General features: G+C 37.6%; 1 protein-coding gene across 2 annotated transcripts in view; it reads right to left on the bottom strand.

The window, feature by feature from the left end:
• The window catches only part of ELOVL7 (ELOVL fatty acid elongase 7), a 29,150-nt gene that overhangs the window by 3,362 nt on the left and 12,534 nt on the right, over window positions 1-13,254 (bottom strand). For both annotated transcript variants that reach the window (XM_069880232.1, XM_069880233.1), the window contains 5 exons: window positions 7,742-7,835; window positions 5,740-5,930; window positions 3,218-3,298; window positions 2,765-2,821; window positions 1,019-1,124 (listed from right to left, as the gene is read on the bottom strand). In XM_069880232.1, the coding sequence (XP_069736333.1) occupies window positions 1,019-1,124; window positions 2,765-2,821; window positions 3,218-3,298; window positions 5,740-5,930; window positions 7,742-7,805 (499 nt within the window). In that variant the 5' untranslated portion in view covers window positions 7,806-7,835. The remainder of the gene's footprint in view (window positions 1-1,018; window positions 1,125-2,764; window positions 2,822-3,217; window positions 3,299-5,739; window positions 5,931-7,741; window positions 7,836-13,254) is intronic.

Raw genomic sequence — 13,254 nt, 5'->3', positions numbered from 1 at the left:
GAGAAAATTACACAGTTTCATCATTAACTTAAACACGAGTTATTCAGCAGCATTTGAGAAAGACACAATCAAGACACCAGCTTCCTAATATCAGAAACTCAACATTCTATTCATAAAAAAAGATACTAACAGATCGGCAATGGTTCTCTTCATCAATTAGTTGCCAATTTTCAGGTAGAGAAAAACATGCCAGAGAATATGAGTGAAGAAATATGTATGAAGCACACTTACATTTTCGTAGAAACTCCTAAAATAATCCCAAACCCTCCTAGACATGGACTACTGACTGTGTGTTTCTCCACTCTATGCTTATCAGGCTACTCTCATGGCAAGCCAGGTTTATTCGTGGTGCACGCTAATGAAATAACATAGGAAGATGCATGCATAGACACACAGAGCAGGGAAGGGGAAAGTGAAGGTAAGATAGAAGTGGATGGAGACTTTCAGTTCATTACAATTCAAATAAGTTTTTGTAATAAGGTCCAGAAAATATTTCTGTAGTTTTGTGAAAGCCAAAATATTAGATATAAATGTAAATTATATGTAAAGATATCTAAAGCTTGTAAATATAAGAAATTATTTAGGCTTTGTTGCAGTTAAACAAGCAAAAAAATGAGAACACAGTCCTTCCCTCCAACTCAGTTCTTACATTTCAGGGGGCAAAGGGCTTTCAAGCAGTTGCAACAGAGTATCTACTTTATACGTCTCCCCTAGCACTTCTGATTCTGCTGTCACATCTATTTCATGTAATCATATTCTTTGTTTATATATAGCTCTCTCCTCTGGACCTTTTCCTCCCATCTATGAGAAACCAGCACTGCACAAAATGCTGTCAAATAGGAAAAATGTGTACTCCCCACCCCTTTAAACAATTATAGTGATCTCAGATGTTCCATGAAATATTGCAGACATCTACATTGACAAACACTGATGTTTGCAAGATTTTTAATTATGTTCTTAAAATATTTTTGTCTATCATATTTAACTTTTGCTACAACTTAAACTCTCTCTCCACTACCTGCAGCAAATTTGACTCCAAACCACCAGGTCCAGGGCATGATGGAATGATGAAAGACATGCAGGAATGTAACTTGGTTGTTTTTCTTACGCAGCACAAAAAATATCTGAAACAGATTTTTAATAAACAGAATGTTACAGTAGATAATCAAGCCCAGTATTCTTAAGAAAACTGTATGCATCTGTGATGGTTGCTCATTACTATACATTTGAAAATTCTTCACAGTCGTAATCTTGGGAGAATAAAGAAAACTGAGGCTCTGGATATGCTCATTAGCCAGTATGTAAAATCCACCTGTGGAGTCTCAAAAGCCAGTGCAAGCTTTAAGAGCAAATGTACAAAGTTGAGCCATCACCTATGTGATGCAATGGACAGTATAAGATGAACTTGCTTGGACTGAGATATATCTAGAAGCATCAGGTTTTAAGTTCTCTGAACTACTAAGGAAACGCCATTTGAGAAAATTAACCAAAGGACTAGCAACAGATAGACAATAGAAAATATTGAGTTAGACAAATAGCACTTTATTTTGAATGATGACTTAGCTACATTTGGAAAACGGCAAAATTGAACAGAGTATATGTAGGTATTCTTAACTGACGTTGACAGACCACATTTTAAAAGACAGACAGAGGGAAGTGTTAAGGGAAGACAGAGCAAGAAAACTGCGCAAGAAGTCAGGTCATGCAAAGGACAGGATTAGATGGCAAGCAAAGGAACACAGAGGAAAAGAAGCCTGGTGTGCCAGGGGAAACCTTTTGAAACAGCTGACTTAAATGCAGCTAGGAAATTACTTTTGTATTAAAACCAAAAAGCTGCTAAGAAACAGGTAGTTGACTGGGTGCGTTCAAACAAAGAATTTAGTTTTTTTAAATAAATTTTCAGGCCCAAGACTAATTAAAAAGAAGCAGCCTAGCCAGTAGGTAGAATAGAAGACTAAACTTGTCAGGCTTTTCCAGTTTTAGCATTCCTGGCTCTTCCATTACCATATGCCATTTGGCTCTGTCAGTAAGATCTTTCAGTGTTGAATCATGAGTATTTGCAGATGAAAGTTAGATGGCTTCCTTTGCTCCAAGGGTGTAGAATATCCTAACTGCTCATGAGTCAGCTCCTGAATCACCACTATTGTGCCCCACAGAATAGGCAAATGACACTGCAGTTCATTCTAACACTGAGAAGCTGGTTTGAGAACAGCTAAACCAACCCTATTCCTACTCAGACTTTATTTGAAACAGATTAGAATGCCAGCCTGATCTCTAACATAGGTATAGTTATGACCCCAAAGGCATACTGAAGAATGTAGAGCAAGTAGGTACATCAGCTTATGCTGCATTCAGAGCTACTGATAAAATATTCCAAATGTGAAAGATAAAATCTGATGAGTATGTGGAAAAAAATATTCAGCATGAGCAGTATTGTTTTTTACCTGCATTGCTGAGACAAGCACTGGCACTGAACAACGTGTTAGTGTATTCAGCTGTTAAACAGACAATTTATCAGGACTTCCTAAATTTTTATAGGTGTGTTCCCTCATTAACATTTTTCCTGATAATCAAGGAATGGCAGTGTAATGGGACAACAGGATGAGAAAAGATAATAGGGTTAAACACCTTGATGGTATTCCAATAATTGAAGATTGGAGGGCTAAATAAAAAGCAATTTATGCCCCCAGCCCTCAACAGCATTAGCTCTTCTGCTGTGAAAAGGAAACATCACTACTACTCTTATTAGGCTACATATACTTACAGTGTCTAATAGTTCAATGAACTTGGAAAAGTAATAAAGCCAACAAGTCCGTACCATCTGCAGGAGTAAAAACCAGAAATTATGAAATCATAACAGGCATAAAGCTAAACAGATGCAGGGGAAAAAAGTAACTAGGTAAAGAAAAGTATTGGGATGAGTAAGTGGTGTCATAATGACAGAAATATCTAAATGGGTTTGTTTGGGTTTTTTCTTAAAAAAAATAAATTAAATCTGAAGGAATTGTGAAAGAAAAACAAGTCAACAAATATGTTGTCTCATTCTTTGTACCAAACAATCAACCCCTCCAGTTAAGTCACATGCTCTTTATTATGCAAAAAGGCATTTCCATTTATTGCATTCCACTCTACAGTAATGCATTTGCCTGTTCAAAAAGCATTTCTAAAAATAAAGTCAAAGTAGCAAAACAGTTTGGCTTTGTGTTTGGCAACTTACTCTTAGAGCTGTAGGTGACCTCGAGTAGTCAACAATATCACACCGGAACGAGTACCCTGTGGCCCAACCTGACATAAGAAACTGGAGCAAAGAAAAGAGAAAGGGCAGAGATTTACTTTACATCTTTTGAAAAATTAATTAATTTCAGATTACTTTCACAATCGCTAGGCAAGAGTGGAAAACAATATTAAAAACTTGTTAAATCAGCAGCCTTGTTAATCAGCTACCTCTGTGTAGGCTAACTACCACAAAATCCTTTGCTATTGCAGATTTATTAATTTTGCATTCCAGGACCCCACCTATGGACAAGAACTTTCTTCCTGCACCCATTATCTCAGCATTAGTAACCAAAGCAAACAGCTGCATCTCAAAGCCCATGTTAAATAAAGAAATGTATTATGCAAATCTGACCACAAAACCGAACAAGTGAAAATTTTTTACATTTTTGGAAAACTGCTATCACAGCCAATGAGCTTAATACTGAAAAAAACAGCACAACAGAAAATATGTCTTAATAACATTAAAGACAAGCAACAAATCAACATACACTATATTTTTGGTGTCACAGTTTCTAAAATTTTGCTTTCTTGAACTACATTATTTAATCAGTCTCTTACTGATACAAGTGATAGGAAGCTGGGGTTTTACCACTGAGAGCATGTGCACGGCCAAAAGGCTGTATGTAACAAATATGATTTCATCTTTTCTCTTGGAATATATTAAAACTCAGACAAGAACTACATTATTAATACTACACTTGGCTCATTCCCCTGCCAGCCATGAGGACTACTGTATCTTATAGCTGTTTACAAAGTGCTCTTCATCCACAGATCATCATCAGCCACTCATGCATGACAGGAGGTTCAGCTCTCTGAATAAACGAAACATCTTAGTCTGTTTAACTAAGAAAAAAATCAGTTGCTTAAATTAAACAAGATTTGAAACACCACTAAGGCAGAACAATACTAAAGTACCCACAGAATGGCTTGGATCCAACCAGGGAAAGAATAAGCTTCTTGCTGAGTGTCAGACAATAGCAGAGATTCAATCTGTTAACACTCTATCCATGCATTCTTTCAGGAAATTGTAACAAGAAAGTCTCAACAGCAGATTAATTGAATACTGAGTTAGTGTCAGACACTAACAGAAGTTTAATATTTTGTTTCTGAAGGTTATAACTGAACCCAAACTTGTCACCAAACCACAACAGGAGTTTTGGCAATTTTTCAAAACAAAGTCTGAATAGCAAATGTGTGTGTCTTGTCCATCATTTTCCACACAATGATGATACAAAGCAGCTGCTTCCTTACTGACTTTAATGTGCTGTTATAAGATAGAGCAAGCAGTTCACTCATGATGAAACATATGCAGTTGAGCTAACGGAAAGATATTATAGCACAATTATTATGTCAAATTATGGCACAATAATTTGACAACTTTTCATTACCAGTTTGCCAAACCTGAAATAGCCACATAGCCAGATATAACAAAGCAGGTTAGTATTAGCCTAGGGATGCTTCAACTAAATGTATAAGGCATCACACACCCAATACTATTGTTAAATAGCTACACTTTAAAAAACAACCAAAAAACCCTGAACAAGCCAAACCAGCCCCCCTTACCAGCCAAAAAAAAAAAAAATCCTCACCAATCGAAAACAAAAACTTACACCTAGCCAGTTTAAAAAAACCAAACCAACAAACCAAAATGCACAAAACAACAACAAAACAAACAAAACAATCAATAGTAGGTATCTTAAACCTTAAGGTTCTTAATTAAAGCTTCTACAGAGTCTGTATCATTTATCCTTAAGGATTTTAGGTCATTCAAAAACTCTACAAGCACTATTCAACTTGTCAGGCTTTCCAGTCTTCAAGTCTAACATTTTCGTGAGCTATGAGCTACAGCAAATTCTCAATGTTCCTTTTGAGAGCAAGAGCATTTGCTATTTTGGATGTAGGGGAGGAAAATCAATGCTAGACTTTCATGGTTTGGGTTTTGGGGTTTTGTTTGTTCAGGTTTGGTTTGTTTGGTTTTTTATGGATGAACAAAAACTAATGTGGGGATCTTAACTCTCTTCATTTAAAAAGAAGATTTAACTGAAGATTATCCCATAGTAAACATACTCTATACAATGTTTGAAACATCAATGTCTACTATCATGTAGAAGGAAAACCAATTACAACAGTACAACAGACTAAGTAAAACACATGGTTTGCTTTACCTGCTACAGCCCAGGAAAATTCATAAGTGATAAGAATTTTTAAATTTGTAAATTTTATATAATGGCACACAAAAAAGTGTACAATCTTTCTTTCTGGGTATGATTTATTATTTTTTTTTTCCCCAAGTGTCAACTCAATTAGTTTAGCATACTGCTTGGAGGAACATAATTACAACAATCAGAATAATATATTAAGAATTGCAGAGCGGGAATTGAATTACTAAATTTATTAAATGTTAGTATGAGGATAGTTGGAGACACAAATATAAAATACATTATAAATAAAAGTCGTACTTACTTCATAAGTCATATATAAAGAGAGGGCTACCACACTAAAATTATAAAACGTCATTATCTGCCTGAGTTCAAAAGGTTTTTTATTTTCCATAAGTTTGGGTCCCAAGTAAGTGACCAAATAAATGTAGGTTCCAATGATAAAGGTTGTTGGAAAAGGTGAAGACATGAGTGGCCAGCCTTCCAGTCTTGGATCTAGACAAGAAAAGGGGGAGTGGGGAGGGAAAAAAAGAAGTCAGATATTTCTAGTACTTGTAAAACCCTAAATTAGCTACAGGAAGGTACATAATTCTTAACAGTTTGGGGTTTGCTGTCACTGATCATGTTGCAGTCCATTCACCTCAAATCCATACCAAGTGGATAACAAAATTTAACATCTGTAGGATTTGATAGTTCTTTCTGCATAAATTCTTCACATGCAATGAAGAGACGCAGAATCATGAGTGATGTGATTTTCAGTCTAGAGCTCACCTTCGTGAAAAGTTTGCATTTTCATACATGAATGGGGCTCAGAGGACAGCATAGGAAGGCAAAGCACAAGCAGACCACCGAAGTTACATTTCCATGTAAGAGTTCATTCTTCTAGAAATGCATGAACCTTCTTTCACAAGTTCAAGTCTCAGATGTGGAGCAGCCCTAGTTTTCAAGTTCCTCAAGCTTCATAAGCAGGATACTAGAAATACTAAGTATGGGGTTTTAAAATTAGAAGACCTGTCCCATCAGTTAGCTTGGTAGTTGAGGTCTGTGACTATTCAGTCCAGACACATCACCGCCTTCACAGCACTATGAACCACACACTTTCATATTTCTAGCCTCCACAAAGCAAGTGTTGCAAATTCCTCTCCCCAAGGACTGTGAACCACAACATTAGGCATCTATGTATGTTGCACTGCAAGAGAATCCCCAGCTATTCACAAGTGACTGCTTTTTCTGCATCCACTCCTTGCACTGGTACTACCAAAACTTTCCCATTAGTCTTCCTAGCTTGGTCCCGGGGAAACCATGTCCAGCCACTAGCAGTATGTGATGTCAAATACAAGCACTGTGAGGGAGGGGGGGAAGGAGGGTGGGAGGCAGGGAAGGAGAGAGACAAGGAACTCAAATTCTAAAGTCATGGACACTGCAGCATAAATGCTTCATCATACAGCTCCATCCCAATCCACTTCATACCACAAGTCATATTGAAAAAATTCCCTTCTCACTTCCATACTGTGGTTCTGCAGAACAAGAAAAATAGTTCTTTGCTATACCAGCAAAGATAAATTAGTAATTTTATTCATCAATCCTTAACTGCTTTTCAAGTTTTCCCCAGTAATCAAGCTAATCCCTGTTACTACGTGCCTACCACAGTGAGAAACAGTCAGGGATGCCTCTGCAGCAGGCGGGTCTCAACCCTGAACTTGACATAAACTCTGTCATGTTTTGGAAAGCACGCAGAACTACAAAATGTCAATGTTAAAGCAAAGCATGTGTAGTGTCCTCATATCAGCTGCAATATGAAACTAACATTCTTTTTCAAAACAGAACTGTGACTGAGTTAATTACTGAGGATTAATTTCAAGAAACTATAACATATCAAGACTATCAACATATTTCTTATACCTTGCAAAAGCAAAGTAGAGTGACATCATGCACCTAGATCAATTAACTGATAAAATACCATTGCTCATTAATGAAAAAGAAGTAATTCATTACATTCAGCAGCACAGGAAAAACATGAACTACATATTCAGGTAAGCCAGAAAGTCTTATAGAAGAATCAGTATATGCACTTTATTTAGTCTGTGGTAACACCCATAAACTAGCTGACTTTTGCTTTTTTCCCTTTTTTAAAATGCAGAAACTAGTCTGTTATTTACAGTTAAAAATGTCAACAGGTAACCTGGCAAGTCTAAAAAACATTTACAGGAAGATAAGTTGATAAACAGATAAATAGCATTCTATAACTGTATGTTGATATTAAAAAATTATTGAGCTTTAGTAAGGTTTAGATTTAAATGACTCACCAGCATCTTTAATCCATTCATCATACAGTAGTACAGCCTTTGATGTTAGACTGCTGAAGGCCATTGTCACTTGATGAAGATTTTATGACACCGTCTGCAATAAAACAAACCAAAATGGAAACACAAATTTTTGTAATTAATGAAATAAAGGGCAGTAAAGTGTTTTGAAAAAGATTTTCAGGAAACGGAATGGAAAATATACAGAGATCACCACATGCGAAATACAGATCAGAGAGCGTTAGCTGACCAAATCTTGCTGTGCTTGGGGCTAATTTATAGCTGAGCTGTTATGCACAACAGTATGATTTTGTAATCTCTACATGCCAAACAAGATGCTTCCATGCCATAAAGCATTATCTTAAGAAGCTATGCTGTGGTTAACCATTACAGTCAAAGGTAAAATAGAAATGAAGAGCAGCTGCTTTAATTTTTTTTTTATCATCTCTACTTAAAGTCCAAGTCACTGATGCATGAAGAAGTTCAGCTTTGCAACATTTACTGATGAAAACTTCAATTTTCTAACTAAGAAGTATTTCTAGGGTAGGTGGGAAGGAAGAAAGGTGCCAATATGTCTGCATACTCCTTTTAAATACAATAATTAGCTATGTTATAATTAGTACACAAATCATACTCTGATGAGTCAACTATTTCCACACCAGTATCATTAAGTCTCATAGAACCACCGGTAATACCATTAACTCACAAAAATTACCCAGGACATCCAGTTTGCATGCAGCGCCACCTACATATGTAAATTTTCTCAAAGAAGTATGCTTATATGAATACTGATTTTTGCTCCAAAATCAAGTACTCATCAGCCCCTCCCTTGCCTCATTCCCCCTACAAAATACTTAGTAAAATCCCAACACATTTGAAGGGTATCTCTCCTATTCCCACTCAGCATCTCACTTTGCCATACATTTTCTCTCCATATCCCTGTGCAATCTTCACACCATATTAACCTTTGTTAGTCCAAGCTGCAGCACACCTTTATAATCAGCTCCTTTTCTCTGGCTGTCCTTCTACATCTCTTCCAGGCTATGCCAGCCGCAGGTTTGGACAGACAGTGCTGCGATCTCTTCAGATCTCCCCACTGTAACGTTCTCATTTGTCCTCAGCTTAAAGCTCTTGAAAAATAATTTCACCCCTATACCACTTTCACAAATACCTCCTGTTCAGTGCCATTTCACATAAGTTTTTAGGCACCTCAAGTACACTACACCCACCCTTCATCACACGATGCAATACAGACAAGCCAGCTCTCATTAAAGTTCATCTGTTTTACCTCTTCCCAATTCTCATTTTGCTGCCCACTTGTTTTACTGTTTGTACTTTCATCCTGTGTGTCTGAACATCTGAAACCACCATCAATTTTGTGTTCAGTGAATTTTCCTCTGCAAGTCTCTTTAAAGTTTACATTTTCCAGAAATACCATCCTTTAACATCAGCATTTCCAAACTCAGTGTCACTGTTTTTATGTTGACCAGTTTCACATGCCCTAGGTTCATACTACATTTGCTACAAAGTAGTGTTAATGGCAGTATGGAAGGTATTTTGTCTTATCCTGATACAGTTACTTCACAAACTAATATGTACTGGAAATTGATAAGACTTGCGCTTTTTTTTTTTTAAAATACAAGAATAAAAAAAATCCACACAGGAGATAAACAAGTAGCCTGAGCTTCAGAAAAACAAACAAACAAAAAAAAAAAAGAAAAACCAAGCCAAAAAAATCAAACCAAACCAACCATATTTGAAAGACTGCTTTTTTTACACTACAACCATGTTGCTAAGGAGTAACACAGTAATGCTTGGATGATAATACAATCTTTGGCAGTTTTGACGTCTACAGAACTTATCCTCTAAATGTGAGACTGCAAATATTTGGCATGAAGGGACAAAGTATTCCAGGCAGAGAAGGCCATTTGTGAAATGCACGGCTATAGTTCTTTATGCTGTAAACTCATCTGCACATAAAGCATTTGACAGCCACAGTTTTGTGAGGAAAACACACCTTTATATTAAGTACCGGCTCATGTACTTACAGAATCAGCACTTTTATTTCCAATGTCCCACTTTTTGCTTCTAAAAAATTCAAAGATGCAACTAAAACAATAGGGAATTTTCTTTTTAAAATAGAGTATTTAGATTGTAGCAAACTCTCAAGATTAGGAAAGCTGCGCTAGCTTTCAAAGTTAGGTTATTTGTAATTGGAAGTAATGCACATAATCTTAAAATATGCAGTCACGTAAATTCTGTATGCCCAGCTTGCAAAGATCTAAAGAACAGAGGTGGTTCTCTCAAGTATGCACACTCAGAAAACTAGTCTTGAAATCCCCTCAAAAATATACACAAGGTACTCAGGTCTTAGAAATATAAGAGCTATTTTTGGGTTTTTTTCCTCTTTACTTACAAATGTCAGTGAAGGTCAATGAAGCAATACTGTGCACTTAGGTTCAAGCCAGCTGTATTAATATCATTACTGAAGACACCTTTAAATAAATGTGTCTTCAGCATTATAAAAATAGAGGGTGCAATTGAGGCAAGAGTGGGGAACGGCTGTGTTAAAAAAGCGAAGTCATTTGCTGGCCTCTGGTCTCTTGCAGCTCAGCAGACAGCTGAGCCCACTAACTGCAGCTGAATTAAGGCATACAGCTCAGGAAAACCAATTTCAAGTTGGACCATTGCCTTCACTGGGGAGGTAAGAGTATATGATAAGATCATTTACACTGGCCAAAAATGCCACAACAAACCATATTACAATGCCTCATGATGACAAGTAGTAGGTCATAAGTTATTGAAAGTACTCAAGTTCAGTTAACACAAAAACATTACTGATTCTTGTAATGGGAATTACACTGGTATGCCTCAAACATTCCTTATTTTTCAATGAGAACAAGAAGTTTCTCACATTCCTTTGCTTAACCCACATGAAAGATATTTGCCATTCTTGATGCTCATTTATTCCCCCTACACAGTTTTAAAATATTGAAACAGATATCAAGATTTTCTTTTAAATAGTAGTTTTATAGCAAGTGTTTTATGATGATGGGTGCTGCACAAAACAAGCAAACAAAAGACAAGGACAGAAAACCAAGCAAAATGGAACAATCTAATGTAAACACTGTCACGCCACAAAAACAAATTCTAAAATTCAGCAGAGACTTAGAAGACTTAAAGTTCAGATTTGCATTAGAGTGCAAAGCTAATTATTAAAAAAAAAACAAAAACAAAACCAAAAAAAACAACAAACTAAAACCCCCCTACTTTTACAGGGATGTCTTAGGAAAAGACTAGAGAATATGACAATAGAGTAGGAACTTCAGTGAGATATTTCCAGCCAGTGCAGATTCCAAAAGCAAAGGTTCTGGAGCATCACATTCTGGCCCAACAAGCAGGTAATGACAGATGGACCCTCCACCCTGCAAAGCCCACTGGAAGACAGGGAGAACCTGCAGAAAGGATTGACCCACACATGTCTAATTTCAAAATGATAGCTTAAGAAATGACATTAATACTGGCTTACACATTCAGGCACAATTGTGAAACTTCCATGCTTCAGAATTGCTTGGTATACTGTTGTTAATGCAGCTCTTGAAGTTCAGGAGGTAATTAACTCAAAAAGTTTCACAGATGGTATCTTAAGCCTTACCTGGGAAATACTGGCTCTGCCCTCTGCATTTCCAAAGGCTGTGTGCTTACCTAACTGCAGTTATTTTAACTGCATGATTCCCTTATGCCACATGGGAAACAGATACAAACTGCCTATTTTCACAGGTTGCATGGATGACTCACCTATGTTCTGTAACAATGTTTTAAACTTTAGGCTCCTGCCACCTGTTGCTACAGAGTTCCCCGAGAGGAGTTTCCACCAGCTTCCCCATCCTTTATCCCTTCTTTGAACCACTCAGCCCATTTTTTTCGATGTTGGCTACACCCTGTTTAGCATTAGGTGACCTTCTTTATTTACAATAATGCTTGTAAACACTGCGCCTGTTAGATGACAGTTCTGCCCAAGTGAATGACAGAAGGCAGGCAAGGCAACTTTATGCAACCAAGGTATTTTGAGAAATTTCCACGTTTTGAGAGACATATTCATTAGTTGCTACCCTGACTACATTTCAAACATTATTATATTATTATAAAGCAGTCTGTAACTACCAGAACTAGTGAAAACACATTTCATTTCAATCACACTTTGGATTGGTTTTCTGCCAGACTAATGGACTTCCCATTCTGATGCTGCATAAAATAAAGATGAATTCCTGTTTCTTTCGACACCTGCCTACAAATTGTTAAGAAACTGATACTGCAGACTTCACAGCAAGGTTGAACACTGGCAATAGGCACAGAAAAGCCCTATTTGATGGGAACTGTTTCAGGGGTAGAGTACTGTTTCATGCCCAATTCCGAGCCAGAATCATATGGGCATTCTCCTGATCCACATACTCTGACCCAGGCACCAGCAACAGCTGAAGGGAAGCCCCTGTGTGCAGTCCCACAGCATCACTGCTGGTGAGTCTGGTCCTCAGGCAGCTGTACGGTAAGTTACAGCAGCTCACTGACCCGAGTGAAAGCTTAATCTTTTAAGAAAAAAAGTTATTTTTCAGTCCACTCAACCTGAAAGACTGAATGGGCTGACGAAAAGGAAACATTAAGGCACACAAACTGGGATGCTGCAGGCATGGAGAAAGGTGGGAACAGCAGCCCTGTCTTAGATTCCTTTAAACTGACAGAGAAATCATGCAGTGAGGACACAGACTATCATGTCCCATCCTGCACATTCATAGACAATGATGTACTAGATCTGTAGGCAAGAAATTGACACACTGCACCTCATCAAGTCATCGCTCTGTCCATCACAAGCCACAAGGGACTTTACAACATGAGAACCAAGGCCACAAGAATTATATTGTGCCACAGTAAAACAGGAAAAGATTTGGCATTGCCAGTATCTTAAGCATCTTAAAAGCATGACCTGAGGTTGCAGTGATGCACATTAAAGTGATCCTGCGGACTAACGTCCCATGTCACATAGAAAGACTCATCAAGTCCAAACAGTTCTGGCAGCCATAGCCTGGAAGGAACTTTCGTTGCAAGCCTGAACCTGGTCCTCAGTTTAACTTGCATTTGCGAAAGACTCCCAGGCAGATCCCTGAGAAGACTCCTACTTTCACTTGGGAAGTGAATACCACAGACACTAGTTTATCCTCTCCAGTTTTCTCTCTATGTTTTCCCAGTGTTTCAGAGAAAGGCAAAAACATAAGCAAGGGAAAAAGCTCCTATGATTTTAACTCATCAGTGCTCCCACGGCTTTATCAAAATCTCTTTACTTGAGCATTTCCATGACAGCCATCCGGCAGCCAACTAGTCTCACCTGTCTATGCCTCTGCTGTGGTAAGCAGCTCCCGCTTGCACCTTATCACAGAAGCTCTTCTAGTTGATCCTCCAGTACGTGACTTTCACTTGGCTCCATTAAGTCTCTTTCTGGCTCAGTGATGCCAGCTCACAAG

Source organism: Phaenicophaeus curvirostris, chromosome Z, assembly GCF_032191515.1.
Source record: "Phaenicophaeus curvirostris isolate KB17595 chromosome Z, BPBGC_Pcur_1.0, whole genome shotgun sequence".
In the NCBI taxonomy this organism is placed as follows: Eukaryota; Metazoa; Chordata; class Aves; order Cuculiformes; family Cuculidae; genus Phaenicophaeus; species Phaenicophaeus curvirostris.
Note: the sequence above shows the minus strand (reverse complement) of the source record. Positions and strands in the feature narration are given on the sequence as shown.